At 47.4% G+C, this 27,833-nt stretch overlaps 4 protein-coding genes across 6 annotated transcripts; 3 read left to right on the forward strand and 1 right to left on the reverse strand.

The window, feature by feature from the left end:
• On the forward strand, nt 1–27,831 carry LOC117889828 (protein fem-1 homolog B). 3 transcript variants are annotated; one of them, XM_034794310.1, is made up of 8 exons: nt 1–12; nt 2,618–2,620; nt 23,090–23,368; nt 25,168–25,450; nt 25,516–26,258; nt 26,324–26,739; nt 26,812–27,038; nt 27,092–27,831. In XM_034794310.1, exons 3-8 carry the CDS (start codon nt 23,102–23,104, stop codon nt 27,253–27,255), a joined length of 2,100 nt encoding a protein of 699 aa, XP_034650201.1. In that variant the 5' UTR covers nt 1–12; nt 2,618–2,620; nt 23,090–23,101; the 3' UTR covers nt 27,256–27,831. The 3 variants fall into 3 exon arrangements, with proteins under 3 accessions (XP_034650201.1, XP_034650200.1, XP_034650199.1); XM_034794308.1 differs by lacking the exons at nt 1–12; nt 2,618–2,620; nt 23,090–23,368 and adding exons at nt 24,495–24,598; nt 24,663–24,762; XM_034794309.1 differs by lacking the exons at nt 1–12; nt 2,618–2,620 and having other exon boundaries at nt 23,044–23,368.
• On the forward strand, nt 1,388–2,734 carry LOC117889861 (putative gustatory receptor 57a). Its single transcript, XM_034794362.1, has one exon. It carries the CDS (start codon nt 1,388–1,390, stop codon nt 2,732–2,734), a length of 1,347 nt encoding a protein of 448 aa, XP_034650253.1.
• On the reverse strand, nt 17,829–19,084 carry LOC117889831 (MIP18 family protein galla-1). The gene is made up of 4 exons (XM_034794312.1): nt 18,569–19,084; nt 18,376–18,488; nt 18,156–18,306; nt 17,829–18,077 (listed from the first exon to the last, which is right to left on the reverse strand). The coding sequence occupies exons 1-4, from the start codon at nt 18,834–18,836 to the stop codon at nt 17,980–17,982; spliced, it is 630 nt and encodes a 209-aa protein (XP_034650203.1). The 5' UTR covers nt 18,837–19,084; the 3' UTR covers nt 17,829–17,979.
• On the forward strand, nt 19,515–22,585 carry LOC117889829 (maternal protein exuperantia-1). The gene is made up of 5 exons (XM_034794311.1): nt 19,515–19,676; nt 19,963–20,113; nt 20,203–20,355; nt 20,458–21,705; nt 21,999–22,585. Exons 2-4 carry the CDS (start codon nt 19,973–19,975, stop codon nt 21,673–21,675), a joined length of 1,512 nt encoding a protein of 503 aa, XP_034650202.1. The 5' UTR covers nt 19,515–19,676; nt 19,963–19,972; the 3' UTR covers nt 21,676–21,705; nt 21,999–22,585.
• Nucleotides 27,832–27,833: the final 2 nt, after the last annotated feature.

The following is a 27,833-nucleotide window of genomic DNA, read 5'->3' on the forward strand; positions in this document are numbered from 1 at the left end:
TGGCATTTGTTTGTACTTAGATTTTATTTATGGCGTTTGTTTCGCAACTAAGCTTCCAGAGGTTAATCAGCCAGAAAATCAACAGTTGCCAATAATTAATGTGTCCGTTTTGCATTTAAATTTCCATGTGCATTGAACCACAAATGTGCAGCAAACAATTTATTAACTGGCTCTGCCTCGGACTCTTTCTGTTGTCATTTGCAACCATTTGACGGCCCGTCCGCCAGTTCGACCGGGTCGCACGGTCCGCCCAACCGTCCAGGGCCTAATTAATTTTACACTTTTTCGCTTCGCCGTTGTCCTTTGGCGACGGTTCCTTTTTGGGGAATTTCATAAATACTTAATGCAAAATAATTAACAGGAGCGATGGGCGAACCGACGAACGCTTGAACGGGCGAAGGCAATGATTGATTGCCTCCCGTTGCCATTTGGACAATCATAAAATTTCCGTTAATCAAGTTTTATTAATTAAAGCCGACAACCTCCCTCCCACCACCAGCAGTAAATCATTCCATAAACTCTGGGCTGAAGCCGATCAAACGCTTTTGGGGTCTGTCACCAGGCACTTTTGCGCAGCTTTGCCAAAATCCCCTGGATACCGGCTTTTATGCTGCATTTATTCTCTCTCTCCTTGTCGTTAGTTGCAGAAATATGGTAAACTACATTTTCATTTATTGCAAAGTGCAGAAAATATGGCAAGTTGCAGCCACAAATGAAAGTTCAATGACACTTTTTCGAGATATTTTCAGTCTATAATTACTTTTAGGCAATTTTTGCGAATTTAATTGGACACTCGTTAAATTCTAATATTTACACTTGGACTTAAACAATGCATGGCCATATATTTGCTCAAAGAGTGGAAATAATAGATTTAACTACTTCGAATAAATCAATTTGGCATCTAATTAATTTTCATAATTTGATGGAATGTATTTCCAATCATTTGATATAATAATTTGATTGTAAAATGTTTTAATGTTTAGATGCAAATCAAGCATGAATTATATTTAATTCCATTCATTCTCGTATTTAGGAAGCTTAAACGAAAAAGAAATATTGATGTGTGTTTTTTTTTACAATGGACCTTTTAGGTGTATTCAAACAAGTTCCTCCTGTCATTAAGCTACTCTTTGCCTTCCTTCGAACCCTGAAGCTATTCCTAAAATACATTCATTCCATTATGCATAAGTATTTTGTGGATGTTCATGTTAAAATGGCTTGAACTTCCCAAACATTTGAAGGTTTCGTGAGTGTCGCAATGTATCAAGCGAATAAATCAAAGCAATTACCTAATTGCTCTCGCTGGCAACAATTAGGCGCGTTAATATCACCAACAGAACCACCACCAAGGATACCAACTTCAGTTCGGTTTCTTCCGCTCAATGCCATGGCGGTGCTGTACTTTTTCCGGGAGCCAGAGACCCTCTACGACTGTGCCAGCTTCATCTGCGGCCTGCAGTTCGTAATGTGCTGCAACGGGTTCAGTGGACGGGGCTCCGGGTTCGCTATTACCCGCTGGAGAAGGATCTATTCGCTGGGCGTGGCAGGGCTGACGGTCCTCATGCTGTTCGTCTCGCTGAGCGCACTGTTGGGGAGTGAGGAGATCCGCAGGCGGGTGGCGGCTGCCGATACGATGGTGCTGGGCATTGCGGCCCTGGAGGTGGTCATGTCCACGCTGGTGTTTATGGTGGCGGTGGTGTCCCTGCAGGCAGCCGCCCGCCGCCACCAGGGCATCTATGTGCGCCTGTCCGCGATGGACACGCTGCTGACGCGGGACTTTGGGGCCAATCTCAACTACCGGAAGCTGCTCAGGAAGAACATTGTGGTGCTGGTATCGGTCACCGTGCTCTACCTGGGGGCCATCACAAGCGCCGTGATCCAGATGGCCAGCGGAAAGCGCACATTGTTCCTGCTGTCCGCCTACTGCTACGTCTGCGTGACGGGCGGACCCCACTTCACCGGCTACGTGCACATGAGTCTCGTCGAGATGCTCTCCATCCGCTTCCGGCTGCTGCAGCAGCTCCTCAGTCCAAGGTTCCTCGAGGGGCGATTCCCGCAGCGGCAGCTCCGGGAGCAGCGCATCCGGCAGGCCGTGGCCATGGTCCAGGAGCTCCATCAGCTCATCCAGGAGATCAATGGGGTGTTCGGCGTCGTTCTGTGGATGTCGATGGCCCACGATCTGGCCATCAGCACCAGCGAGCTCTACATCATCTTCGGCATGGGTGTGGCCAACATGGAGGAGGGTCTCGGACACAACGAGGCGGAGCGGAAGCTGAAGCTGGAGCAGAACAAAGACAGCCGCGTTCTGCTCGGCTACGTGGCCCTCTTCATGGCCGCTCCTCTCTACAAGCTGCTCATCGGACCCTTCTACTGCGAGCGCACGGTCCTCGAGGCCCGGCGATGCCTGCGCCTCATCGAGCACCTGGACAACTGGCACCCCTGCAGTCCCGCCATGCGGCAGCTGGTTAACTCCCTAATGAGCTGGCGTCTGCAGTCCCGCCAGCAATTCACCATCGGCTTGGACATTCGCCTCAATCGAACGGTCTTGACTCTGGTGGGAATCGCCTGGATTGTCTCCCCCGAATCACTGTCTAATTTCGTCTGCTTCTGCTTCCAGTTGGTCTCGATTCTGGTCAACTATCTGCTCATTCTCATCCAGTTCGCCATGACCCAGAAGATGGGCGAACACATTGAGCAGCAGAAGGTGGCGCTGCAGGATTGGATCGGTATCTAGTGGGAACGGGAACTCACTCCAGATGGACCTACAATTATGTAACGCACTGTAAAAAGCCGTAAAGTATGTTATGTATGTGTGTATATTTTTCATGGGCTAAATTCATTTACTGGCTGCGCCTCGTTAACATGGAAACTCCATAAATAAGTCAGCTCGCTGGTGGATGGGCGGGGAGGAGAGGGCAGGGGCGGCTCCCTGTTGCAGGCTTCTTGCGCCCACTGTCCAGCGGCAGCCACATTGCACCCAGGAGAGCCGACATGGATGCTGGCTAATGATTATAAGGCTTGTCGTTTTATTTTATTTGAATTTTATGCAAATTTCCGGCCGGAAACCGTCTGGGTGGGACACTTTATCAATGCAGGCCATGCCCAGGTGGCAGCCCCCAAGGGCCAGCGTCAGGGCCCCCTCTTTGCCTAATTGTGCGGGGGCGCAGGGGGAACTCAATTGTGTATTGATTTTTCCAGCGACGGTAAGCCAACGTCCAAGTCAAACAGATCGATCAGGAATGTCCAACAGACCAAGAAGAAGGTAACGTGAAAAGAGCAGCCTCAGAAGGAATTCCATTACTTGTCGCACAGTTTTGTACATGCTTTTACTTCCGTTTAATTTCGAAATCAATGTTGAAACATTCACATAAAGACAGCAACTATTATGCCGCCCACAGTGCCACAGTGCCACAGGCCACATGATGGTTATTGCTTCAATTTACGGCATGGCTGAAAGGGAGTCGTGCGATATTTATGGGAAGGCGGCCCATCGTTATGTCCATCGTTACCATTGTCCGCTGAGACATGACTCGTAATTGAATAATATTTTCTCGATCTCTCTCTCTCCCTCTCCCTCTCCCTCTGTTGCTGCTGGAATCCTGAATTCCTTTGTTTCTTTCAAGTACTTTCGATTGGCATTGCTGCAAGCAAAACCCATACATAAGCCGATACTAGCGCCATATAATTTGCAATAATTACCAATGACAGCCTCCTCCTGCCTTTTTTGTGCGAAGAAATGTATACAAAACGAGAAGGGACGTGTGAGACGCTTCTTACGCGTCACAACTTTTATACCCGGCACTCAGTACTACATCTGCAACTTAGCGGTTATTTGTCAAATTTTACATTTTTTCTTCATCTGTCATCTACATCAACAACACTGCTCACGCCAACACGCTCCTTTAGCTCGCCACCCTCCCCTAGAGCCAAGAACTGCAGAGTAAGGGCAGAGGCAGCGGCAGAGGCAGTGGCAGAGACGTGTCAGGGGTAGAGGCCATAAACAGCGCGAAGCAGAGTGTGCTGCTATAAGCTGCGGGACCGGGTGGGTTTGGCCACTGAAAATTAATATCTTCATTGTGGCTATAATAATTATCCAATCGGATCCGAATTTGGTGATCTGATAGATATGGTCATTCCCTACGGAATGGCGTTTTTAGTTTTCTGTTATCTTCAAAATTGTAGATTTGGGAGGTTTTCGCCCTTTTGCGGTGGCGGAGGGGGGCGGGGCTCATTTTTAAAATACACTGGTTTCAGTGTGAGCATACAGCAATCTGGTGCCAAAATTTGGTGGCTCTAGCTCTTATAGTCTCTGAGAACTAGCCGACAAACAAGACGGACGGACGGACGGACGGACGGACGGACGGACGGACGGACGGACGGACAGACAGACATGGCTCAATCGACTCGGCTATTGATGCTGATCAAGAATATATATACTTTATGGGGTCGGAAACGTTTCCTTCTGTGCGTTACATACAACCGTTATCCGCACAAATACAATATACCCTATTTACTCTTCGAGTACCGGGTATAATTACGAGTCGTATTGCATGCGACTAATTGAAAATTGATTGCGCCCACTTAGCCCAAATAATTACCGGAATAATGTTTGCCCCAATAAAACACAATAGCGCAGGGCAAAGCCATAGAAAATGTTGCATTAAATTTGGCCTTTAGCCGTTCGCCAGCCAAAGGCGATTCTAATAATGGACAAAACGATGACATCGCTCCCTCTGCATACCATAGATAACACACACAAACATATGTGTGTATGCATGGAAAAGAAACTAAACAGATTCCATCAGTACTCGGACACTTTGCACAAACGAAAAACAAACAAACAAACGAACAGTTTTTGTGGTTGAAGCTGATTTTTTCAACTAATCCATGTTGTGGATAGAGAGACCAAAGTTACAGTATAATTAGTAACAACATGTTTAAACGATTCTGCGTAAAATAAACTAGATGCAATCAAATGCTGTACCCAATAAAATGGTTTTTTAGCTGCTTATTTTATTTTTCTACTAAATTAAAATTAAATGAATGAACAGATAATTATATACAAATACTCATAATAATACAAAGACGTATGCCAAACGTGTTTGCAGTGGATTCTACCCAGCAGATGGATAAACTATTCCATCAGTTTTCCTCATGAGACGCAACATCCTGCCGACAAGTGCAGTCCTTTGTTAAGCTAAAGGAAAGCGGTGAACTTGCAGAGTCGAAGTTTTGCTTACACTAGCACAAAGACTATGCAATCTCGATTAAATATACCGCTCATAATCGAACTAATCTGCGAATATTTAGCCAGTAGAAATATAAATGATCAGCATTTGTATTTGTATATTTTGTATACCTTCTTCTCGTGGCAAACATCTGCTCAAAATCATGACATCTCTTTGTAAGTATAGAAAAAACCACTCGTACCTTCGCGCAAACATAACTGAGGGGTGGAGGGGGAGAGAGGACAAGCTTTTGTAATGTCCGAGCCGAAAACGCACAATAACGTAGCCCGCTTTACTTAACTAACTCATTTAAAAGTTTCACTAATAGCATGTCACACATGGCCAGGACGGAGCACATGGCGTGTGCTTAGCCCAATTAAAATGTGGTCAGGGCTGAGCGAGAGTTTGCCCGCATCAGGAGGCGGAGCAGTAGCTGCCGAGTGCCAGTGAGAGTGTGCAAGGATGGTGTTCAAAAGTTGAGGCAGAGCAGCAGAGTCACTGGCTGAGGTTAAGGTGGTGGAAGGAGGAGAAGCAGCAGTCGCCATCTGCTGCAGTTTATGCACAAAAGTTGCAGCAACAATGCCGGAATAGTCGCGTTTTTGCTTCCATTTTGGAGCTTAATTAGCAGGCGCAGACATTCCGAGTTTCAGCACTCGCACCTGCATGAGGTGCACAATGGAAGACAACGACTAGGTGTGTTTACAGCCAGAGATAATGCGAGTTGGCTCAAATTAGGGTTAAGTTAGCTGTCAAAAAGGATTCATTATAATTATGCGACTCAGCGGACCGGCAGAGCAGAGCCAGAGCCGCACTCACAGTCACAGTCACAGTCAGCGGCATAGACAGAGTCCAAAGTGATACATGTGCAGGCGTATCTCCGACTCTGGCATTTGTCAATGAGATGGGCATATTTCCATTAATTAGTTTTGTGTGTTTGCCTTCACCCCACTCTGTACACACAGTCGCACAGCTCGTGTGTAAATATGCTGCCTGCCAAGTCAATCTACATTTATTTATTTGCATAACTTCCACTCAATGTGTCAAAGCTAGAGTCGAGTGGTGGGCCTGCCACTTGTTTCCTTGTCAGATGCGAGTCCTGGCCATGTTTGCTCAGCATTTGCCAGTCAAACAGAGAGAAATTGAGAGAAATACATGGAGACAGCAGCGCACGGAGAGCGAAAGCCAATTCATATGCAAATATTATAGTTCTGCAGTGGAGTGGGCTCGGGGCACTCAAACATTTAAGCAGATTTCCAGGAAGTGAATCAAAGGCAAAGTGAAATATCACGCATGCCACACGTATGCTTAAGCCTTTGCCTTCCCAGAAAACACCTGCCATGCACATAATTGATGGGCAATCAATTAAAATTCACTCTCACTCTCTCTACTTCTCTTTCTCTGTGGATGCGAAAGGGGCATTCGATTTGTTAAACACCTTGTGGCAATCACCTTGGGGATTCTTTGGGCTTCGTCGTTTGGGGCTCGGTTCTCATGTTTCATTTGTTTGTGTCTAATTTCGAATGCAAATCCACTCAATTAAGGCAATTTCACTTCCATTTTAACAGCTGCGGGTGGTGCGGTGCGACGATGATGTAGGATTTTCAATTAAAAATGCATTAAGCGACTAATGTAGTTGCATTGTGCCGCTCCCCGGCCGTTTGCTTTCCCAACTTCAATTCCTAATGAGGCCAGACACAAACATTTGCACACGTCATAAGCATTTTATGGCTGCCGCTGGCTTATGGCTGTTTATTTATTCAAATGCATCTAAAATAGCATGAAATGCCATAAGGAGGCGGCACTTAACGAGCCCAAGACGGGGCGCGCAATCAAAGACGACGACAGCGACAGCGAGAACCCTTCAGGTTGAAGGATTCCCCATGTCACGGCATAAACACTAAAGCCCCCTTGCACCCAGGGCAATGTCAAGAGCGCCAAACACACATCTGTATGTATATGGAGAGATGAGAAAGGAGGAGCAGCAGCAACATCTGGAGGAGACGGAGGAGGCGGAGCATCCATTAATGCATTCACTAGTCTTCCTCGTTTGCCAGGCTCCTCGTTCATTTTGTTTGCACAGTCCAAGCAAACGACTTTACAAGTGCGCCAGCTGCAAGGACATGGGACAGAGGAGAACCCTCTCAAAAAACATACGCCAAAAAGTGCAACATACCGACTGCAAGACACCCACTATTTGGCAGCGATTCCATCAACTTCAGGACTTTGCATTGGTTCTGCAGCAGCACTTATAAGCTGAATTCATAGAAAGCTTAAATAATTGATAATATTTTGTTGACATTCTGCCATTCATGCCCTACGATTGCTTGGGTACAATTTCACAGCTGCACAGCTGCACAGCTGCATTTGTGTGCTCATCTAATTCAAGTGCCGAGAAACAAGCAAATTACAAGCATTTTGTGCAGGCTGCTTGGGCGCAAAAAAAGAGCCAACGAAAGGGCAAAGGTTAAGGCCACTTTTAACCCCAGCCAGCTTAAACGAAAGGCTTTAATGGTCACCGACTGAAAACATTCCATCACACATTTACACATCTGATGGCCCCATAATGATCCATGCCACAGCCCTGCGACTGCAATTCCGCATTATGATTTGCAAATTGGATTTCTTCCACAGCAAATCAATTGGAATCTCGCAAACACACCCACACACACACACCCGCTGGATCACACACGTACAGTAAAAATCAAAAGGCTTTGCGGTGGTCAAGCCCCAACCCCGCCGCACAGCAAACCGAACCAAATCCCCGGCCATAAACCAAACACCCCAGAGGGGACAGACAGCCAGACAGAGAGCCTCCACCGCCCACGTCCAAAAAAAGTGCAGCGCAAAATGCCAAACATCAACAGCTCTTCCGGATGGAGAACGAGAATCCATATAAAATACACTGAGAACAAAAATTGCCATGCAATAATGAGCAGAATAAGAGCATGAATTAAAGGGAGGTCAAGGCAAGCCAGAGCTTAGATCCTCCCGAACGATTATTTGAGCACAATCTGCATATCGCTTTGAGTTGATTGACCGGATCTTGCCCTTCTTTCTCGCCGTGTCCTGTTTAATATTTACCCCGTGGAGAGACAGCTGCCGATTGCATTCTATCTCTGGCACATATGGTGCCGCAAATCTAGGCATTAGGCCCCGCTGCCAGCGCAAAGCCCAGAGCCCAGAGCCCCCACCCCAGCCCAGCCCCATGGCTGGCTAAATTGTCGCTGCAGTCTGTCATGCGTGTTTGGCACAAAATGCGATCAGAGTCGACAAAGCGACAAGTCAGCGACGCTAATTCGATTGAGCCCCTCTGCCTCGGCTGCCACGCCCACTTGTATTGAGTTTATGGCGGCCGGATCGGGCGGATTGTTAAATATTCCAGCACAGTTTTCGGCTACGCATTTATCGATGTGTAATTTAAAGCAGATTTGCAGCCACTTGCAGCGGATAAGCTGAGACAAGCACAGCCACCGGATGTCTGGGCCAAAGAAAAAGCGATGCAGGTTCAATGTGGAAGGCAAGGGGAAGCATAGAAAGGGGCAGGGAAAGAGGGAGAGCGCGACTAGACGGAGATGAAAAAGAGCTGCCAGGAACAGAAGCCGAAATCGGTTTGTAATTTGAATTTGATTTTGGCAAACAATTTTCGGAATGCGGAAATTGAAAGCGCATGCTGGGAAGCCGCTGCCTTTTCCACTTCTCCACTTTCCCACTTTCCCACCATGCCACAGACAGCGAGAGACTTTGCCGTGGTTGCGTAATTGCAAACGGAAGGCTGATGGGTAAATCCAACCATCCACATCCACCCTCCATCCCACCATCGGCTACTTCTGTCTCTCTTCTCTCGCTTTCCCTAAAAATAAACACACAGCAACAAGCGGCAAAAGCGTTGCGAAAGTTTCGCGGTGCCCAAATATCCCAAATTGACTGACAATACATGCAAACGACACACTCTTAGTTACACCTACATAAGTGTGAGTGTGCGAGTGTGTGTGGTGTGTAACCCGCGACTGTATCCCTTTACACAAAGTTCTCATAATAGTGCGCCCCACGCCTCCCTCCCACTTTGCAGCGTGGCTGCTGCCGCACTCAGAGGGAGAGGGTCGAGCCCTGTGCATCCATTTAATTGAAGTGAAATAACATTTTGTGTCAACGTCTAACGAGTGCAGCGTGCAGCGTGCGGCGTGCAGCTCTCCGCCAGCATCTTCTTTTGCGCCGCCCTTCTTCAACTGTTGTTGCAACATCTGGCATACACTGCGAATGCGCAACACCGAGCTAGCTGCAAAGTGCAAATGTTTTGTCCCTTGTCCTGTGTCCTGTGTGCTGTGTGTCCTGGGGAGGGAAATCTGTGGCAAGGCGACTAACATGCAATTTGCAGCATGCCCAGCGACACTTTGCCTCTGCCATGTAGAGGGGGAGTCCCACGTGTGGGTGTGTGTGTGTGTGTGTGTGTGCGTGCGTGTGTGTATCTGTGAGCCGTTTAAGTCAACTTTAATTGAATCCAGCCAAGATGCTGCCAGATGGTGCAGGTTGCATGCACCACAACGACAAGTTTCAGCTAATGAAATCTGGATTGTTGATGGCCTCAACGGGACACAGTTCCAGATCTGAGTGGAATTGGATTGCATATCTGAATGAAATTAATGCAGCCACAGGCAGTTTGTAGCAGAGACTCCACGAACCCCGCTCCTTGCCTCGCGTGATCTTGGCTCAGATATCTCGCTGGCATCCGTTTGTTGCTCAAGTTGTCCTTGCGCCCATTTCTGCTGCTTTGGTCAAGCCTTTCCTTTTGACTTGTGCTGTGGCGCATTTCATTTTAATTCGTTTATGCTGGAGATGCGTGCCACACCCGCAGGGATGGACACACATCCACTTCAGCCCCTGAATGTCCGAGGCTCAGCATCAGCATCAGCTTCAGCATCAGAACTGCTCCATTACGCTAAGTGCCGTATGACGGAGCAGGAACCTGGTACTCAGTGCTTGGTGGTCGGTGTTTGGTGTTTGGTGTTTCGGTACTCGGTGGACGCTCTGCCTGCAGGATATGCAATGCATTTGTCACTGTGGAATGCATTTTAGCAAATGTTGGCCACGTTTTCAAAATTACACAGCACAAACAGCAGGAGATGGGCGAAAACGTTGCGGAAATGTGTGCACGGACGGACGAACGGAGGGACCTCTCGTGGTGTAGCCACAGCCTCAGCCTTTGTGCTGCGTGTTGCTGTGGCGGCATCTGAAATTAATATTTGCACTCGAAATGCAATTTTCCAGGCATTTCCTCTTCGTTTTTCGGTGCTGCACTCGCAGGGGAGGTGCTGGGGCGCCCGTCACTTGTTAGAGCCGCTGTTGCCTCACGTACATGCCCCAGTCCGGCCACTTCCTCAACTCCATTCGTCGGTTCCACACTCACTCTCTTTCTCTCTGCCTCCCTCTCTTCTGAACACCCCTTCATTTTGCATTTTCCGTTTAGTGGCGAGTGGGAAATGCAGCGCCGCGTAAATGAATTTGCCATTTCTCATGGAGCTCAAACCAGAGCCCGAATGGAGTTGGCCCAGGGACCCGTGACATGGCCATTTGTCAAAGCCAGGCTCACACACACACTAACACTTACACACACACACACACACACTAACACATTAATAGTTAATTAAGCAGCAAGTGCTACTGCTGGTTGCTACTTCAGCTGCTGCTGTCTGCCTTCCTCGTGCTGCTGCTGCTGCTGCTGCTGCCGCTAGTGCAACATCCCAGCACCTGCAACAATAATTGCATTATTCATGAGTTGTCGCATGTGGGGCTGCCATTTTGAGCAACTCAATGCCGTAATAAGCGGGTTGGTTATGCCGTAAACAACGGCCCAAACACACAAGACGCTGCCAAGTTCAAGAACACAATTAAGATGAGCGAGACGGCGAGATGTTGTGGCAGAGCAGACGGAAGAGGACAGAGGTGGAGAAAGCAAGGGGAGGCGCGCCTCACAAGATGAAGTTCCCACGAGAATCCTGCGCTACCATCGTTAATCTTACATGCAAATTTATATTAAAACTATGCCCTTGCTCTGTCTCCCTCCAACTGCCGCAGCGAAAAAGTTGTTAATTTTTTGTGTGCCAACTGCTCCACTTCACATCTGTGTGCCGCCTGCCACTGCATTGCGGAACGCTTCCTTTGGCAATAACATTTTGTTTATTTGAACTTTCATGATGGTGGGCCACGGTAAGCTGCCTGCTGCACTCATCACTCCCCGCGATCCCCACAGATCACAGCAGCCAGTCGCATTGCGTGGCACTGCGAGCGAGTGGAGAGTCAGTGCCCCGCCGCCAGCCACCGAAAATCAACAAGCAGCGAGTAGGACGAGAAATGCTAATGAGCTGCTCTGTAAATAGAATCCCACATGCAACATGCAACATGCAACACGCAACACGCATGAATGCACACACGCAGCTGGGCAATGGAGTCCTTGCAGCTTTGATGCAATTTCAGCTAATTAGAATTTTATTAACTAGAAAATGGGCAGATTGCCGCACGCTCGGCATTTGTTGAGCATGGATTTCGCTTAAATAAACCCAAAAGTACGCACACTCGACAGCCAAGCAAACAGTTTGCCTGCCGAATGCTCGTATTACTCGGATTCACATTAGGCACACATAAGCCCTGTCAGTGAGAATCTACATTGCAAATGGGAAACCCATTTTCAAGGCCAAAGCCAAGCCTGCTGGCAAGCAAACAACACACATTTTGTGCTACGACAAATACGTATCGAAAAGTTGCATATGCATAATTTGACAATAATCCCAGAGCAAAGGAAAGCAATGAGCACGATGCCAATGCCCTACGCCAGTCACATCGGGCACTCCGATTGCTTGAACAAGACTGTGTAGAATTTGTAAATAATGAAGTAATGGTGTGAAATCTAACTGAATAGATTCGAAATTCATAGAAGCAAGCAACATACAACACAATTTGCATTATCTGCCACCAATGAAAGTCGAAAATCAAGAAGTCTCTGAGGCTGAGGCTGCTAGTGCAACTGTGTTAAAAGTTCTCCGGCGTTTGCCAACACCTACTAATACAAGCCACTATAAATATGTGTGCACCACCATCTACTCATTAGCACGCTTTAAAATATAGGTTGAAAATAGATCAAACACAAACTGGGGCAGAGTTGTTCGTCTTAAGAGTCCATTAGAGCTCGCCTTTAAATTCAATTCAATTCAGCTGCTAAGGTATACGCTTGGGTGGGCCTCAAAAGTTGGCTATGTCGCATGTGGCATGTGGCAGGGAGCATGCGGCATGCGGCATGCGGCATATGGGGCAGTGGAGCGGCCGTAAGAATAATTCAAGGTTTCAGTTGAAAGTTTAAGATGCACTCGGCCCATTCATATGCAGGCCGTGCGTTATGTGGAAACTTTGGCAAACTGATAAACCAGATTACTGTAGAGCATCCTGGCACAGTTTCAGAACTTGTGCACAAACACAGATAGATAGTCAGTCAGACATACGGACATACGGACAGAAAGAGACAGCGGCAGAGAAAGAGATAGCCAGACGCTGGCTGGAGAGGGAAATATCTATGTGTAGCCTACTGCCAGGGTCTCGTTGCTTGCCATTTCCATACTGTAGGCAATTTTATAGAGTGAGAGAGTGGAAATATAATAATAATACAGAAAATACAAACAACAACAGAAATAAAGAAGAGAGAAAAACAAGGAATAAGCATACAAATCAGACAGGGAGGAAGCCACCACAAATTCGAATGAAAAACTTTCTAATGAGTCGGCATTACAATTTCAAATTTGTTGCGCAAATTATTATGAAACTTTTCTGTGTGTGCCGAACAACATGCTCAAACTTGTGCACGAGCCTCGAGAGTTTGCCGTACAAATGCCACAATCATTTTACATATCCCTGCGGCTGGTATTATCTGTGCCTATGCTGGATACCCTTGGCTTTATGGGAATTATATTTGATTGGTTCACCCTAGCATAGAGCTTTGCTTTATGTCTTGAAAGCAATTCAATAGGATTGTGCATGGTAGCAATGGGTGTTCCAGGGTATCTACGCTTCGTCTCTTGCATTTGTCAGCACTACAACCCCACCCAGTGTCATCGTATCTAAGTATTAAACAGGGAGTACATATGAATATGTACATACATAGACCATAGTTCTGTGGCAGTGCCACCCACCTTGTCAGAGACTCTGACGACTTGTGACAGTTTCAGTCATTTTCAGCTCTGACATTTAATTATTAAATTATGTTTGCTGGAAAACCTCTAACGAGCTCATGCTAGTGTGCCAAATATTGCACTCTTCAATGGGACATGGCAACAGCAGAGCTGCGCAGCAGCAACACAGCAACAATTAAATGTTTTTGACAGTTTTCTGGAATGAAAATTTCCTTTGCTGCGCTTGTCCTTTGCCCACAACCGAAATTGTTTTAGTGGCATGAATAAAATATATGTACAACAAAAATATACTACAATTTGGTGCAGAGTGAGCACCGTGCGGAGTGGCCAACAGCTCGCACCTAATTTAGTTTATTATTTCATGATTTCATTTATTTTGTGCCTGCGGTGGGCCAAAAAATTGTCGGCCAAAGTGGATTAGAGTCGGGTCGGGTCGGGTCGGGTCGGGTCGGATCGGGCCGTAAAAAGAATTTCAACTTTCTGCGGTGCTCCTTTATTATGCGTACAACATTTGCTGCTGTTTTGAATATTTAAATCATTTTATTTGCCACGCCACTTAGTGGCCCGCATTCAACATTCAGCCGGAGAGCAACCGGAGTTCCCCGTGCCCCGTGCCCCGTTTGCTGGCTCCTAGCTGCCCGATCCTGGATCATTTATTCACGCAAAATGTCAGCCAAATCTGTGCCGAGTGTGTGTTGTCCAGTGTAGGCCACTGGCCGTGTCACGTTATGAATTTAGATTAAACAATTTTGCCATCAGGCTGAATGCGCTTGGTCTGCCTCGTGCAAAATGTATGTCGAATTTGTTGTTTGCATTGTTTTATCAGCTTGATTTTATTTTATTTATTGAATTGCGTTTTTATTGCTTTTTCCCCTAAATTAATGATGGAGAAGGAGGCAATTGAACAATCTTTTCAACTGTTTAATGCACTTAATTCAGACAATGCTTTGGCGTAGATTGTTCAATCGATTCGAATTCATTTGTGTCTCTCGCCTTTAGCCACAACAAATCAAGTAGATAAACAAAGGAACCTACTGAAATGAATAATAAACAATTTGTCCTGTTGTCCGCAGGGAACAGCCTTCGTTTATTTATGAACGAGTTCATCTTGAATCCCAACTGCTATTAATGCAGCTTTCATTTAGAAATATAACCTAATCGATTGTCGAGAGTCTCGATTGCTTCTCCGTTTTTTCCTTAAAGCTCCAAGCAAGTGGACAGTCAGCTCCGAGTACTCCCAAACAATTATGCTCTGATTGCACACGTTTTAGCTGCCATCGAATGTCATTCCCATTCCGATTCCGATTCCGATTCCTATTCCGGATTGCATGTCCACCGGACAATTGTGTCTCCGTAGAGGCGGAGAGGTACGTGGGACGTACCTTTGTTAATTGCAGTTGGAAGCGTCTTCTGGTCAATGAGCTGGCCGCCGGAAGCTCCAATGGCACTTGATGTGCATTCGACATTAGTTCGTTAGCTGCAGCAAATGGCCGGCAAGTGGAGGCGGCAAGTGGGCCAGCAAGAAAGCCACTTGAGCTCTGGCCCCATGCAGACCCGAGAGCGGCGACCTCTTGTCCGCCCGGACGGGCCAAAGGGTGCAAAATGTCAACTTGAGGCGACGGCAGGCCAAGGCAGGGCAGAGATTATAAAAGGACTCACAGACGAATGCATGTACTATTTATATATGTATGTATGTATGTATGTATTTACTTGTCGTATTGTACATGTATTAAGGGGGGGATATGCGAGGATGTGCATACACCAGGTGGACTGGGGAGAAACTGCAGAAGGCATAACAAAAGAGCTGAAAATTAAAAAGAGACAAGCAATTAAAAAGGCTTACAACGAGGACAAGGCACAGGAGTAGGGGCAGAAGGGGGAGCTGGAACTGGAGCTTGAACGGGAACGGGAACGGTAACAGATGTAACTGTAATTGTTGTGCCCCTGCTGCATAATTGCCGACAGGATGCAACGCACGCGACCACTTCCGCTTGGCAGGCGCTGAGCCTGCCCCCCGGCCTCCCCGGCCCCTCCTGCCCGGACCCAGCAGAGCAGGCAACGGAGAACGCGGGAAAAGAACTCATAACGTGGGCACATTTTCCGTACGAAATAAATGGCAGGCCGGAGTGCAGCAGAAATTAATGGCAGTGCAAACAACAAAAGCCAGGCCCTGGGATCAGACGGGGATTGCCCACACCCCACTTGGCCACAGGACCTCTGTTCCCCTCCCTCCCCCGGTCCGACTCCTCTGACTCTGTGTGGCTGCTGATGCGTAAGTTGTCATCTGCTGAATGGCCAAGTCCGCAGTGCTGACGGCTTCTGCTCTTCCACAGCTCTTCGTGCGGCTGCCTCTGGCAGGGACTTTGCATAATGCGCATACGCCGTGTAAGCCAGTCGGGCAGTCGGTCACACTTCCCAGCCAACCAACCCAGACGGCATTTCGCCATTGAGTGTTACTTCCGGTTTCAAAGGGCCCTGGCTCCTGTGGCAAGAACAATTACAACAATTGCCTTGTCGCAACACGAACAGCAAACCAACTGTGAGGGCACAAAAATGACTAACCAATTCAACAATCCAATGGGGACTTCGTTTCGACCCATCCGATACCCGAAGCTAATAAATTATTATTCAAATTTAGCTACTTTTTGTCTTATAGATGGAAATATTAACGCTAAAAGGCTAAAGTTTGCCTGTGCATTTCGCTGTACATTTGCAATGGCCTGGAAAATCTTCAGTTCCATTTGCAACTCAGAACTGTTCATGCCCGCACTTTGGCTTAGTGCAACTGGAGAAACAACGTGGCAGGAGGACAGACACAGCGTGGAGGGAGTGCGAGAGTACAAGGCCCAGGGAACATAATCAAATACATGGCAGTTGGGTGGGGGTCGTACAGCCGTACAATGCGTGAATGCAACTCCACATGTCGTGGCTGCTGCATCCTGTGCCGGACTGGGCTCCACACCACACCATACCACTCCGTTCCGGTCAGCTCTCTTCTTGTGCTGCTGCTGCTGCTTCTGCTTCAGCTTCGAGCCGTTGTGTGGCACAGGCACATCATGGTGGCAATCATAATAATGGCATACAATTTAACAGCATTGCATATCGGAAGGAAATCTCAGTGGCCGCAATCTGGACCTCGTCTTCAGGCGGCAGCCAGCCACCTTCTGTGGCTGTGGCTGGAGCTGGCGCTGGGCCCTCGACTCATTGCATTTGCCTACTTATGTACTTAAGCTGGTAGCGGCGTTGTTGGTGCTGGCGTTGGCACAGAGGCTGCTGCAGTACGGGTAAATGGGTCACTTTGACCGCTGTACAAATGACAATTGCCGGTCTGCAGCCTGGTTCCTCGTTCCTCGTTCCTGGTTCTCTGGGGAATTGCTGCAGTTGTTGGCCCGGCTTAAATGCATATGCATTAAGCAAATAAATTATGCATTTTTCTGCCACATAATTCATTCGTAGCCAGCAGACTGCAGAGACCCGAAGATTGAATCCTGTCCCCCATATAAACGTCTCCAAGACAACCTTCCCACTCGCGACTAATGAACATTTAAAGTGATGGGAGACGCGACCTTTCTCTGACAATAAAAGCGGCCAGAAGGCACGATTTGCTGTACAGAAAGAAAGGCAATGGGAGACCGCTGAGTACGACCGATTCTCTCGACGTGTCTAGGTCGTGGTCCGCTCTGATTGCAGGCGCCAATTAGCGTAATATTCGCAATATGCTTTTGTCTGCGTATTCATTTTTATTGCATTTCTTGTACTCTCTTTGAGGCGCCAGGAAGGACACAGGCCCTGCCCGGCCCTGTCCTGCCCTGCCCTGTCCTGCTTTCCACGACACACTGGCTGGGCCTGGTGTCGTGGCAAAAAGTTTGCAGCGGCAGATGGTTTTAATTGCTGCACGGCTTGTTTTTTGCCAAGTCTTTGGAAATTAGTTTAAAGGCTTTTGCGAGCGGGAGCAAGCATCTAATTGATATTGCTAAATATTTATTGCTGGGGTGCCAGGAGTGGGGCGATGGGGCTGCATGGCAGCCGAAAGCGCAATTTAACAAATGGAAAACCGGCAAATGCAAATTGGAGCAGAAGCAGCCACAAACCGCTCCAGGGGCAGAGGTGGGGAGAGTGTTTCAAATGTGTGTCAGCCGCAGGTGAATGCCCCCTGCTGTTGTCTACCTCCCCTCCGTACAAATTTAAGTGCTGCTGCAGCTGATAACTTTACGCCTGTCACGCCCAACAATGGCGGGCCTTTGCTCCGCCGTTTGATTTCATTCACTAGCCAGCGGCGGCGCCATGACAGCGGTGTGCACACGGTCTTCTTCGGTCGGTGATATCGTTCCGGCTACACACAGAACGTAAACAATGAGCGATAGGGGAAGCTTCGAATGGAAATGGCCCCGCTTATCGGTAAGCAGTTGAGAGAACAGATATGGTGTGGGGTTCGGGCCGATCGGCCTTACGACAGATAAACAGATCCATTGGGGCTTTAATGCTATGCACACAGTCCGAGAGGCAGCTTATTGCTAGACTTAACGCTAAACTCGAAACTCTAATGGTTATATACAAAGTCCGTCGCACGCGTCGAGCTACTCCTCATCCTTGATGCAGTTCTCGACGAGTTCGCGCAGATTGGGATTCTCCATGGCCGCCGCAATGCGCTCCTTGTCATTGATTTGCTTGTTGACTGTGCAAAGGGAAAGGGAAAGGGAAAAGGGATACAAATTAGAGAAAATCTGCATCTGAGCTGAGGGACAAAACTCACTTTCGTCTTCCGTTTGATGAGCTCCTTTCTTGATGTAAATGTCCAGCTTGATGTTGTGCGGCAGACCACGTTCCACCTTTACGCGTATGCAGAGCCCAATCAGCGTGGCCAGGGAGCAGTGCGGCACCGTTGGGTTGAACTCGATGCGTACCTAGCGTAAAATCAAGCAAATCGGCGATTAAATCAACCTGCAACTGAATGCGGGGCGTGCGTAACCTACAACGGAGACATTCGAGCGTGTGGGGGGCAGGACGAAGATGCCGTCCTCGTAGATCACATTCAGATCCTCCAGAGTGCAGGGCTTCTCCGGATCACGTATGCCGCGCAACAAGTCTGTAAGCAGCAAAAGACAAATTGAAATTACATAATTCTACGGGGAGGGGGAGGGAGAAGAAGAGGTTAATTTTCCGCACCGTAGATGGTCTCTTGCAGGTCTGTGGCGTTGCGGTAGCCAAGCTCTTGCAGCAGTGCGTCCTCGCCGTAGGCAATCGCTTCATTATCCATCGACATCTGACTCGTTTTGCGCACTAAATCGTCCGCTGATGTGCGGCCGCCGACGCTGTTGCTGTTGCTGCTGCTGCTATTGCTGCTGCTGACGCCTCCGCCACACGACGACGTCACGGGTACGACGCTGGTACCGCCGTCGGACTCGGAGAGCTTGCGCTTGATGTAAGACAGCATATTTGAACGCCGTGTGGTGTTGCTCTTTGGCACCTCAATGGGCAGCAGCTCTCTCTTATCGGCCACAAATGCTTTTATCTATTACGAATCACGGCGGCTGCCACTGTATGCGAGTGCTTAGTGTGTGGGTGTGTGTATGTACTTAGTGCAGCATAACTGCGATTTATGTTTGGTCTAGCACGCTATTCTCCCCGCTTTTTGTTTAATATTTTTTTTAATTGTCACTGCACCAGCTGATTTTTGTTTGTGTAAAAGCCAGGGCTGCACAGGGCCACGTTCTTTTTTCAACAGAGTGGCAGCGCTCTCTAAAAAAAAACGCGGACTGTCGATAGACGATGAGCATATCCAAAAAGAGCGGGCGAACTTTTAGTTCCAAAAAAAAGTAAATATAATTAATAAACTATACTATATTATAACATATATTTCCCATTTTCTGTGCAAATTGTTTATTTCCAGCTGTCTCTGCGGTGGTTTGGCAACTCTATGTCTTGCCTTTGCGTTCTTCTTTGCCGGCGCATTCAGCTTAGTTGCGCCTGTTTTGTTTTTAAATCACTTCTACTTACCCCACTGTTCGCCCGAATCTGTGCCATTGTACTTAACAATAATTCAGTCATAGAGCAGGCCTTGATTTCGAACAAACTCGGCAAATTTCGACTTGCCGGAAAAGTTCATACAAAAATTCATTACGTTTTAGTTTGTCGTGCGGATTGTTTCTTTTTTGTGAGAGCTCGTCGGAAAAAAAGCAATTTTGCTTTTGCCTTTTGTAAAAAAAAAAGGAAAAAGTTCGTAAAACGCGAAAGAACCGTTCGAAACCAAACGCGAAGCGGAATCAAAAAAAAGGTTAGCCGCGGAAAATAGCGATTAAAGTAAAGTGATAAAGTGCGTGTGAAGGCAGAGAAAAAACACCAAGATGGCGCTGGAAGTGAACAAGGCTGGAAAGAAACCGTAGCTTTCCATTCCCATTCCGCGGTGTAGGTGCCTGCAGCTGGCTGCAATCGCGACATTCCAAAGCCAAAGCTCTGCACAAGCGGTTCGCGATTTACTATTTTTTTTTTTCGACGAAAAATTTGTTCGGTTGTGTGAAACAGTAGGCTAATTTTTTTCCGTATCTCCTGGTGCATCTCAGATTTTTCAAAATGGTTGCCGAAATTGCTGAAGATTTTGTTACTATTGCCGCTGCCGATGAGGGCGTGGACATGAAGGAGGAGCTGCCGGCCGGAAACTACATCCTGGTTGGCGTTGACATAGACACCACTGGACGTCGTCTGATTGATGAGGTTTGTATAATGCCGGTAGGGTCGATGACCCTCTGCTTCGGACATAACCAAACTTTTCTCTCCGTCTTTTCTGTGCCCCATTCTCGCAGATTGTCCAGCTGGCTGCCTACACTCCAAAGGACAACTTCCAGCAGTATATCATGCCGTATATGAATCTGAACCCTGCCGCTCGTCAGCGTCATCAAATTCGTGTGATTTCGATCGGTTTTTATCGCATGCTGAAGTCCATGCAGACCTTCAAGGTACATAAATATGCAAATACACATGCACACGTACATACATACATATGTACATACACTGCACTTCCGTTTTGTCCATTCCTAACTTGAACATATTTTTCACAGATTATAAAATCAAAATCGGAGGTCGCTGCCCTCATGGACTTCCTCACATGGCTGGAGATGCTGGCCGCCAAACAGGCCAACACAGATGGCATCGTTTTGCTATATCACGAGGAGCGCAAATTCATACCCTACATGATATTGGAGGCGCTCAAGAAGTACGGCCTGATTGATAGATTCAATCGGACAGTCAAGTCTTTTGCCAACACTTTCAATATGGCCAAGGCCTCCATGGGCGATATTAACATTAAGAAATGTGGTCTACACAAGCTTTCGATGCTCTTGTCCAAACCCAAGGATGACATTTCCGACAAGGAGAATGAACCCGAGAATGTCAAGCAGAACGTCAGCAGCAACGAGAAGGGCTCCAAGAATGGCATAAATCACGAGCAGCAGGACGGTTTTGAGGGGAGCGCTAATGTGCGCGCCAAGATGGTCTACAACGTGGCCTTGCAGTTGACCAACTCGGAACGCAAATCCGAGCCAGAGTCGTCGGAGGCGGTGATTAACCTGTTCAATGCTGTGAAACCATTTGCTCAGCTTGTCAGCACGGACGTCAAGGAGCTGGAAACCCAGAACGAGAACCTGGGACGCCAGAATTCATTCCGTCCACTCTTCTTGAACTACTTCCGCACCACACTGTACCATCGTGTTCGTGCCGTTAAGTTCCGCATTGTGCTGGCCGAAAATGGCTTCACTCTGGATTCTCTAAATGCCATTTGGACTGAGAAGGGCAAGGAAGGCTTGGACCTGGCTCTGGCAGCGATTGACACCCTGAAGGACGAGGAGAAGACTGAGCTGTTGGACCTTCTGGACAGCTTCTACGATCCAAGCAAGACTGCCATCAAGCCGAGCATCAAGCCCAATAGCTCTCGCCGTCGTATTCGCGTCAACGGTGGAGCATCGTCGAAGAATGGAGCCATGAGCTCCCGCTCTACCAGCAACGAATTCGGAGCTGGTGGCGACAAGTCCCAGCGTCAATCCTCAGTGCCGGATTCTACCACCAAGTCGCCATCGCCCGGTAAGTCGGGCGGCCGTTCTCACCGCAAACGCAACAACACTCGCAACAACAGCTTTGGCAATGCCAAGGGACCTAAGAAGACCGAGACACGCTCGTCAAAGACTGAATTGAACAAGTCGGCCCCGAACTCTGTAGCTGTGGACAACGCCTTGGCCACACCGCCGCCAATGGCACTGCCAACGCCAGTGGCCACCAACTAAAGAGCCATGGAGAGAGGGGTTATAGTGCAAGTAATTAAGTTTACCTCTTTATATTGTTGCATATTTTGCTTTGCTTTGCTAGCTAGTTAGTAGTGCTTTGGTAGAACATTAGCAGAGCTAGCCCAGGCCGAGATTACCTTCTCGGTGTGTGGGGGTGTATTATAGATTGTTGATTAATTTTATGAATTTTTTGCCTATGCTTGTAATATATTATTGAATTTGTACATAAACATATACAAAAAGAGAATGGAATCGAAACGTGATCTTTCAGTAGCAGCTGCCTCTGTTGACGTTGGATTCTTATAAATATATCAAATTTGCAGCCACTTAAAGAATCAAGACACTGAAACCCCCCCATGGAAACGAAGAACGAAGGATGGAGAAATATATATTGACACTGCGAGCTTTTCCCCTTTCAAGGCGCCACAAACACACAGATTAGAAACAATGTCCAAATTTTAGTGTAAACACAAACCACAACGCAAATCTACACATGTGAACGAGTGGTCCCGTGAAGACTACGAATTGAATGTTGTACAAGAACACTCGCGGCCGGAGCTTGCTGTCGAGAAGTGCTTAATCGAGACGTTTTAAAACTATTATTGTAACTGGATGTGCGCTCAGCCCCAATCTATGTACTCTGTGCTGTGCCCACGCTAACACACACTTAATCAATTATCGACACATTGGAGCACGTAATTACGTAAAAATCGGTGCGTTTAGGCATAGTTTTCCAAAATATTCGATATAGAACTGTACTAGACAAATGGAAAAATATGATCCCAGTAAACGCCTCGATTAATATTTTGCATTGGGCAGGTCGACGTAAACACACTCAAATAATTAAGCAAACCGAATCAGATCCCTAGCCCAATGTTCAAAATATCACTAGAAAGCCTAAGTACACACACACATACAAAAAACACGCACTCACACAAGCCCTTCTGTAAACACACACTCAAAATCAAATCAATTAAGAATGAAGAAAGAGAAGAAACTACAAGCTGAAATCACCTGTAAAATGTCAAACACATTAAATCTCTCAAGGTGTAAATCATTTTAACAAACAAAATGTATGAATAAACGTTTAAAATGTAACGATATGGCGCAGGTACTTTTTGTCTAAACCTATTTATATAGAATCGAGAATGAAGGAATAATTAGATTATATAGAATTGTTTCAGCAATCGGATAAAACCTAATTTTTAGCGCTGAGAATCCTATCTGGTAAAATTAAACATAATATTAAGATCGTGGAAAATGATTTAGGACTCGGTATTTTTACGGTATATTTTGAAACTGGAAAGGTATATTTCTGATGGTCACGAGGTATATTTTATCGATAAGTTCGCGGTCACACTGCTGCCTGTGTTGTTCAGGTTGGAAGGAATAGTTCACAATAGATTCACAATAGTGAAGGTTTTAAATGGAAGTCGATCCGGAAGAGCCTCAGGAGGAGAATACATCGGTCTACAATGGATATCCACTTGACTTTGAGTACTTTAACATGGCACACGGCATGCTGTTGGAAATCAGCGAGGAGCTACGCGAGAAGTTCCCCCATGAGGAACAGTTCAAACTGCAGCAGCTGAACACTCTTTACCTAGCCGCCCGGAGCAGCCAGATGATGAGATTCGTGGAGGCTCTCAACACCGCCAACAGCAAGGCGGTGCAGACGTACCTGGTCAATACAGTGAGTACCCCGTGGTGTGGCAGGTGCAGCAATGTTATGGCATGGAAACGGGCTGCGCGCTGCCTGTATTTACTACTGCGTCATTAATGAAAATCGTTGCTATATGTATACGTATTCGGTTTATATGTAAAGTCGATGGTCTGCCTGGTGCCTCATAGAGCGCATTTTATACGATACATTGCTGGTTGTTGGGTATTTACTTGGTTTGTCATTGTTTATGGGAAAGTGTGAGTGAGAGAGAGAGATGCAGAACGGGAATGAGAGGCGATCCATATGCTCTTTCCAATATACGGTACTCACTCGATAAATAGGAAAAAAGTAAAAAGAATCGTGAAATCTGTTTGGTTTCTAAAGTTCTTGTAAACATTTCACAATTATAAACATAACTTTATTAAGAAACGAAAATGGGCATGGCAGCCGTCTAGCTTAATGGACATTCACTGTACCTGTTTATAACTTTACTGCCTGCCAAAAAGACAAGTAAACATTAATTGTGTAAATTTGCTAAGTTAATGATCGATTCCCGCACACTAAACTCTATTTAAGGCCTGAACACTCACTGTCACATTGAAATATCTTTTGGATACAGCGCACTCGAGGAACCATCTTTGACCAATTACTCATGGCTAGGTGCAAGGGGGGGCGGCGCTACTCTCTCTCTCTGGACACGAACTTGGCCTGGTGCCAGATCGAATAATTTTCAGTTTCCTGAAATGTGCGTTTATTAATTTGTTTACTAACCAAATTTGCTGCACACCTTTTGGCTCAGCTGCGCCGCAATCTTATCGAACCCAAAATCAAATCCCATAAATAATGCAGCGTGGGTCTAATCTTTGTGGAGTCAGAAGTACGATTGAAATGCGCGTTCAAAAATCGAATGAATGCTTCCTCCTTCTCATGTTCGATGACTCTCTGGAATGCAGGGAAACAGCTGCTGGCGGTAAACAAACCCCTGGATAGAATGCAAGGACCTCTCTCCGCGAACAGCTATTTGGGCCGAGGGCTCGTGCGCAGGCGGCCGGCTCTCTCCTTTTCGATTCAACCCCCAAAAGGCTTCCCCTTATGCGCATATCTCTCGTATGCAAACTTAGGGTTGGGAATCGAGAGCTCGTTTCACTGGCGAAGTTTTATCGAATTTTTCGGTGTTCGTCCGGGCTGGCAGGACATTCTATGCCTCGGCAGCTGCCAGTTAAAAATTAGATTCCAGGCCATGAACGCGGAGCTGTATCGGTAATAGATTTCGTCCTCCATCGAACGGGGTTTGACTGATTCATTCTCTATAAAATTGTTGCAGCACACGGAAGCGGTGGTACGAGTCCGCCTGGCCAGGACCCAGCTTCTGGCGTGGAGCTAACGACACCATGCCCGTGACCAGCTACATAACGTATCCGGCGGTGAGTGCCGTCCCGCGCAGCCATCAGTTTCTTGACCCAAATTCTCTCTAAATGCAAGGCCAATACGCATTTGTCTTGTGCTTGGACTTTGGCCAGCCTGGATGCTGTTTTCCCTGCATTCGTATGCCTCTGGCTTGTAATTTTCTACAGTCGCCATGCCGCAAGGCGAACAAAGAAAGCCTGCCCTGCCCCCCCACCAGCCAGCCAACAGCGTGTTCCGGCCAAGTGACAAGAGTTCTGCTCCGCACGGTTTTTGCCCCACAGAATTGTGCTTTACATTTCGTTTTACACTTTTTCGACGCACTATTTTCGTCCAACCTTGACTGTGAAACGGCTGCGCACGCACATCATAAGCTGTCCCGTCTAATTCTCATGCTGTCTCTTTTTGGTTTTCCTTCGCTGTAGAATTTCGATCAGCCAGATGGACAATCGCTGACCCCGTTGACGATGGCCGCCATGTCGGGCAATGTAACGTTTGTGAAGACCCTGCTCTCGCACTACGACGTGGATCTGGAGCGGGAGTGCAATGTCATCTTCGATGGCCTGGTGGTGTATGGCGCCACAGCGCTGTGGGTGGCTGCCGGAATGGGACATCTGCAGATCGTGAAGATGCTGGTCCAGGCGGGAGCGGCCATCAATCATAATACCAAGGCGCAATCATCGCCCCTGCGAGCTGCCTGCTATGAAGGTACGAATAAGCTTCCCACTGCCTCCTTCCGTGCCTTATTGATAACTTATTTCATCACGTTTCAGGTCGCCTGGACATTGTTGAGTTCCTGATAGAGCACGGAGCTGATGTTAATGCCACAAATCTGTTCAACAACAATACATTGATGATTGCCGCCTACAAGGGGCACCATCTAGTCGTCAAAACGTTGCTATTGAACGGTTCGCGTCCCAACGATCAGGCCTTGTGCGGAGCCACTGCTCTGCACTATGCGGCCGAGAGCAGCAACCTGGATGTGGTGCTGGTCCTTCTGGATCATGGAGCCACATTGAAGAAGAACGAAATCGGCATAACACCCGCCCTGCAAGCAGCCGAGCGGCTGAATGACGATGTAGTCGAGGCATTCATACAGCGACCGGACCTCATGAGCCTGGAGGAGCAGATCACAGCACTGGAACTGCTCGGGGCGACCTATGCCAATGACAAGACCAAATACGACATCAATCGGGCCTATAGCTATCTGCTGCGTGCCATGCAGTTGCGTTATAGCGATCCCCGAGGCGTAATCCGCAAGAAGGTTAAGACCCCAGTGCCCGCCTACGACAGTTGGTTCGAGACCGAGAACCTGCCTGAGCTGAACGCCATCAAGCTGAACCACCACTCCATCCATATGGAGTCGCTGGCCATACGGGAGCGAATTCTGGGGCGCAACAATCCCGACGTGCCCCAGGCCATTGTCTACCGCGGTGCTGTGATGGCGGACCATGGGCGCTTCGACCAGTGCCAAGTGCTTTGGAATTATGCCATCGATCTCCGTATGCAAAACAATGTAAGTTGGAACGGAGACACGCCTCAATTAAGTATTTAATTTAACTGGAATCTATCCATTTGCAGGTCTCTGTGGATCGTGATCTGCTGCGATTCGCCCAATTGTTTGCCCAGATTCTGCGCGCCGATAATCATCGCCTCACCCTCGATCATGTGCTGCCCGTGCTGAGCAAGTGCCAGCAGGAGATTGAGAACAATAAGTTCAAGATACGCCAAGCGAAGCCAAACACGTGTGCCAGTCTGCTGCAGGACCAGAACAACCAGAACTGCATCACGGCTTTGTATTTAATCAAGATTGTTACTCAGCTGGCGCGCCGCAAGAAGGACCAGGACATTGACGAGGAGCACATACAGGAATTGTTCCTGTTGGTGCGCAAGTTCATACAGAACGACACTCGTCTCAACGACGGCCAGACTCTGCTGCACATCGCTGTCAATGGATTGATGCCTGTGGATGAGTTCTACACGAATGAGATGTGCAGGTAAGCCATGACATGGGTAGCTCCATGGAAAGACCATGATTATAGCCACCATATCTCTCTCTCTGCTTAAAGGTTCCCCTGCTATGCCACTGCCCTGGTTTTAGTCCACTGCGGTGCCTCTGTGGTAGCCGTCGATACAGCTCGCAACACACCCCTGCACATACTGGTGTCCAAAGTGAATTCCTCGCAGGACCGACAGGGCGAGATGGCGCGCATACTCCAGCTGTTCGTGGAGGCAGGCGCCCACTTGGACGCAGTGAATGCCGCGGGACAGACAGCTGCCACCGCCTGCAAGCAGAGTAAGTACAATAGTTTATTGTCAGTGCAACTAACCATATGCTCCGTTTTGTAGCTGCATTGGCCAACCAACTGCACGGCCATCAGAATGCCCACACCAGCCTCAAGTGTTTGGCGGCCCGCACCATTGCCACCCACAGGCTGAACTTCAAGGGTCTGATACCCACGCAACTGGAGGCGTTCATCCAAATGCACAGCGTGCACAAAGTGCTCCCGTAAATAGCCAAAATCATGAATGCCACCCGATTACCGAGTCATTATAGCTGTGTGTAGCATACGCCGAGTGGTGTATTCTGAGCCATGTTGGAACGAACACGTTTACGTTTATGCTTCAACAATATGTACAGCCATTAGCCATGTGTGTGCGTGTGCGTGTGTGTGTATATCGAATTTAGCGACTTAATTTAGCCAAAATGAAGAAAGGAAAGAAACGTTTACGTTTTATTTTTGTACACTTTTTTATTATTTATCGTTCGCCCTTCTTAATTTATTTACAATTACAATCTGCAAAAACTTTGACTGTACTTGGACTGACTGTTTGTTTGTAATCATTAACCATTAACCATTAACAATTGATAGCCATTAATCGTTAATCATAAATCATTAATCATAATCATACTTCTGTAGAATCATTTATACATTTTTTCTATGTAAAACTATGTACTATGAGTGGTGTAATTAATGTTATTATTCGCAGTGCAAATGGGCGCAGGCCACCTAAGTTCAATCAATCGAATTGATTTTGTTTCGTTTAGGTGCAACTCAAATAAATATCAACTAAAATCTATCTGTAAATC

The sequence above is a fragment of the Drosophila subobscura genome, chromosome E, assembly GCF_008121235.1.
Source record: "Drosophila subobscura isolate 14011-0131.10 chromosome E, UCBerk_Dsub_1.0, whole genome shotgun sequence".
Classification (NCBI taxonomy): Eukaryota; Metazoa; Arthropoda; class Insecta; order Diptera; family Drosophilidae; genus Drosophila; species Drosophila subobscura.

Coding starts and splice junctions, on each gene's coding strand:
- LOC117889861 (XM_034794362.1), top strand. CDS start 1,388: ATGGCGGTGCTGTACTTTTTCCGGGAGCCAGAGACCCTCTACGACTGT.
- LOC117889831 (XM_034794312.1), bottom strand. CDS start 18,836: ATGCTGTCTTACATCAAGCGCAAGCTCTCCGAGTCCGACGGCGGTACC. Junction 18,489..18,568: donor CCTGCAAGAGACCATCTACG/GTGCGGAAAATT, acceptor TGCTGCTTACAG/ACTTGTTGCGCGGCATACGT. Junction 18,307..18,375: donor CACGCTCGAATGTCTCCGTT/GTAGGTTACGCA, acceptor ATTTTACGCTAG/GTACGCATCGAGTTCAACCC.
- LOC117889829 (XM_034794311.1), top strand. CDS start 19,973: ATGGTTGCCGAAATTGCTGAAGATTTTGTTACTATTGCCGCTGCCGAT. Junction 20,114..20,202: donor GACGTCGTCTGATTGATGAG/GTTTGTATAATG, acceptor CCATTCTCGCAG/ATTGTCCAGCTGGCTGCCTA. Junction 20,356..20,457: donor AGTCCATGCAGACCTTCAAG/GTACATAAATAT, acceptor TATTTTTCACAG/ATTATAAAATCAAAATCGGA.
- LOC117889828 (XM_034794310.1), top strand. CDS start 23,102: ATGGAAGTCGATCCGGAAGAGCCTCAGGAGGAGAATACATCGGTCTAC. Junction 25,451..25,515: donor GCGAGCTGCCTGCTATGAAG/GTACGAATAAGC, acceptor ATCACGTTTCAG/GTCGCCTGGACATTGTTGAG. Junction 26,259..26,323: donor ATCTCCGTATGCAAAACAAT/GTAAGTTGGAAC, acceptor ATCCATTTGCAG/GTCTCTGTGGATCGTGATCT.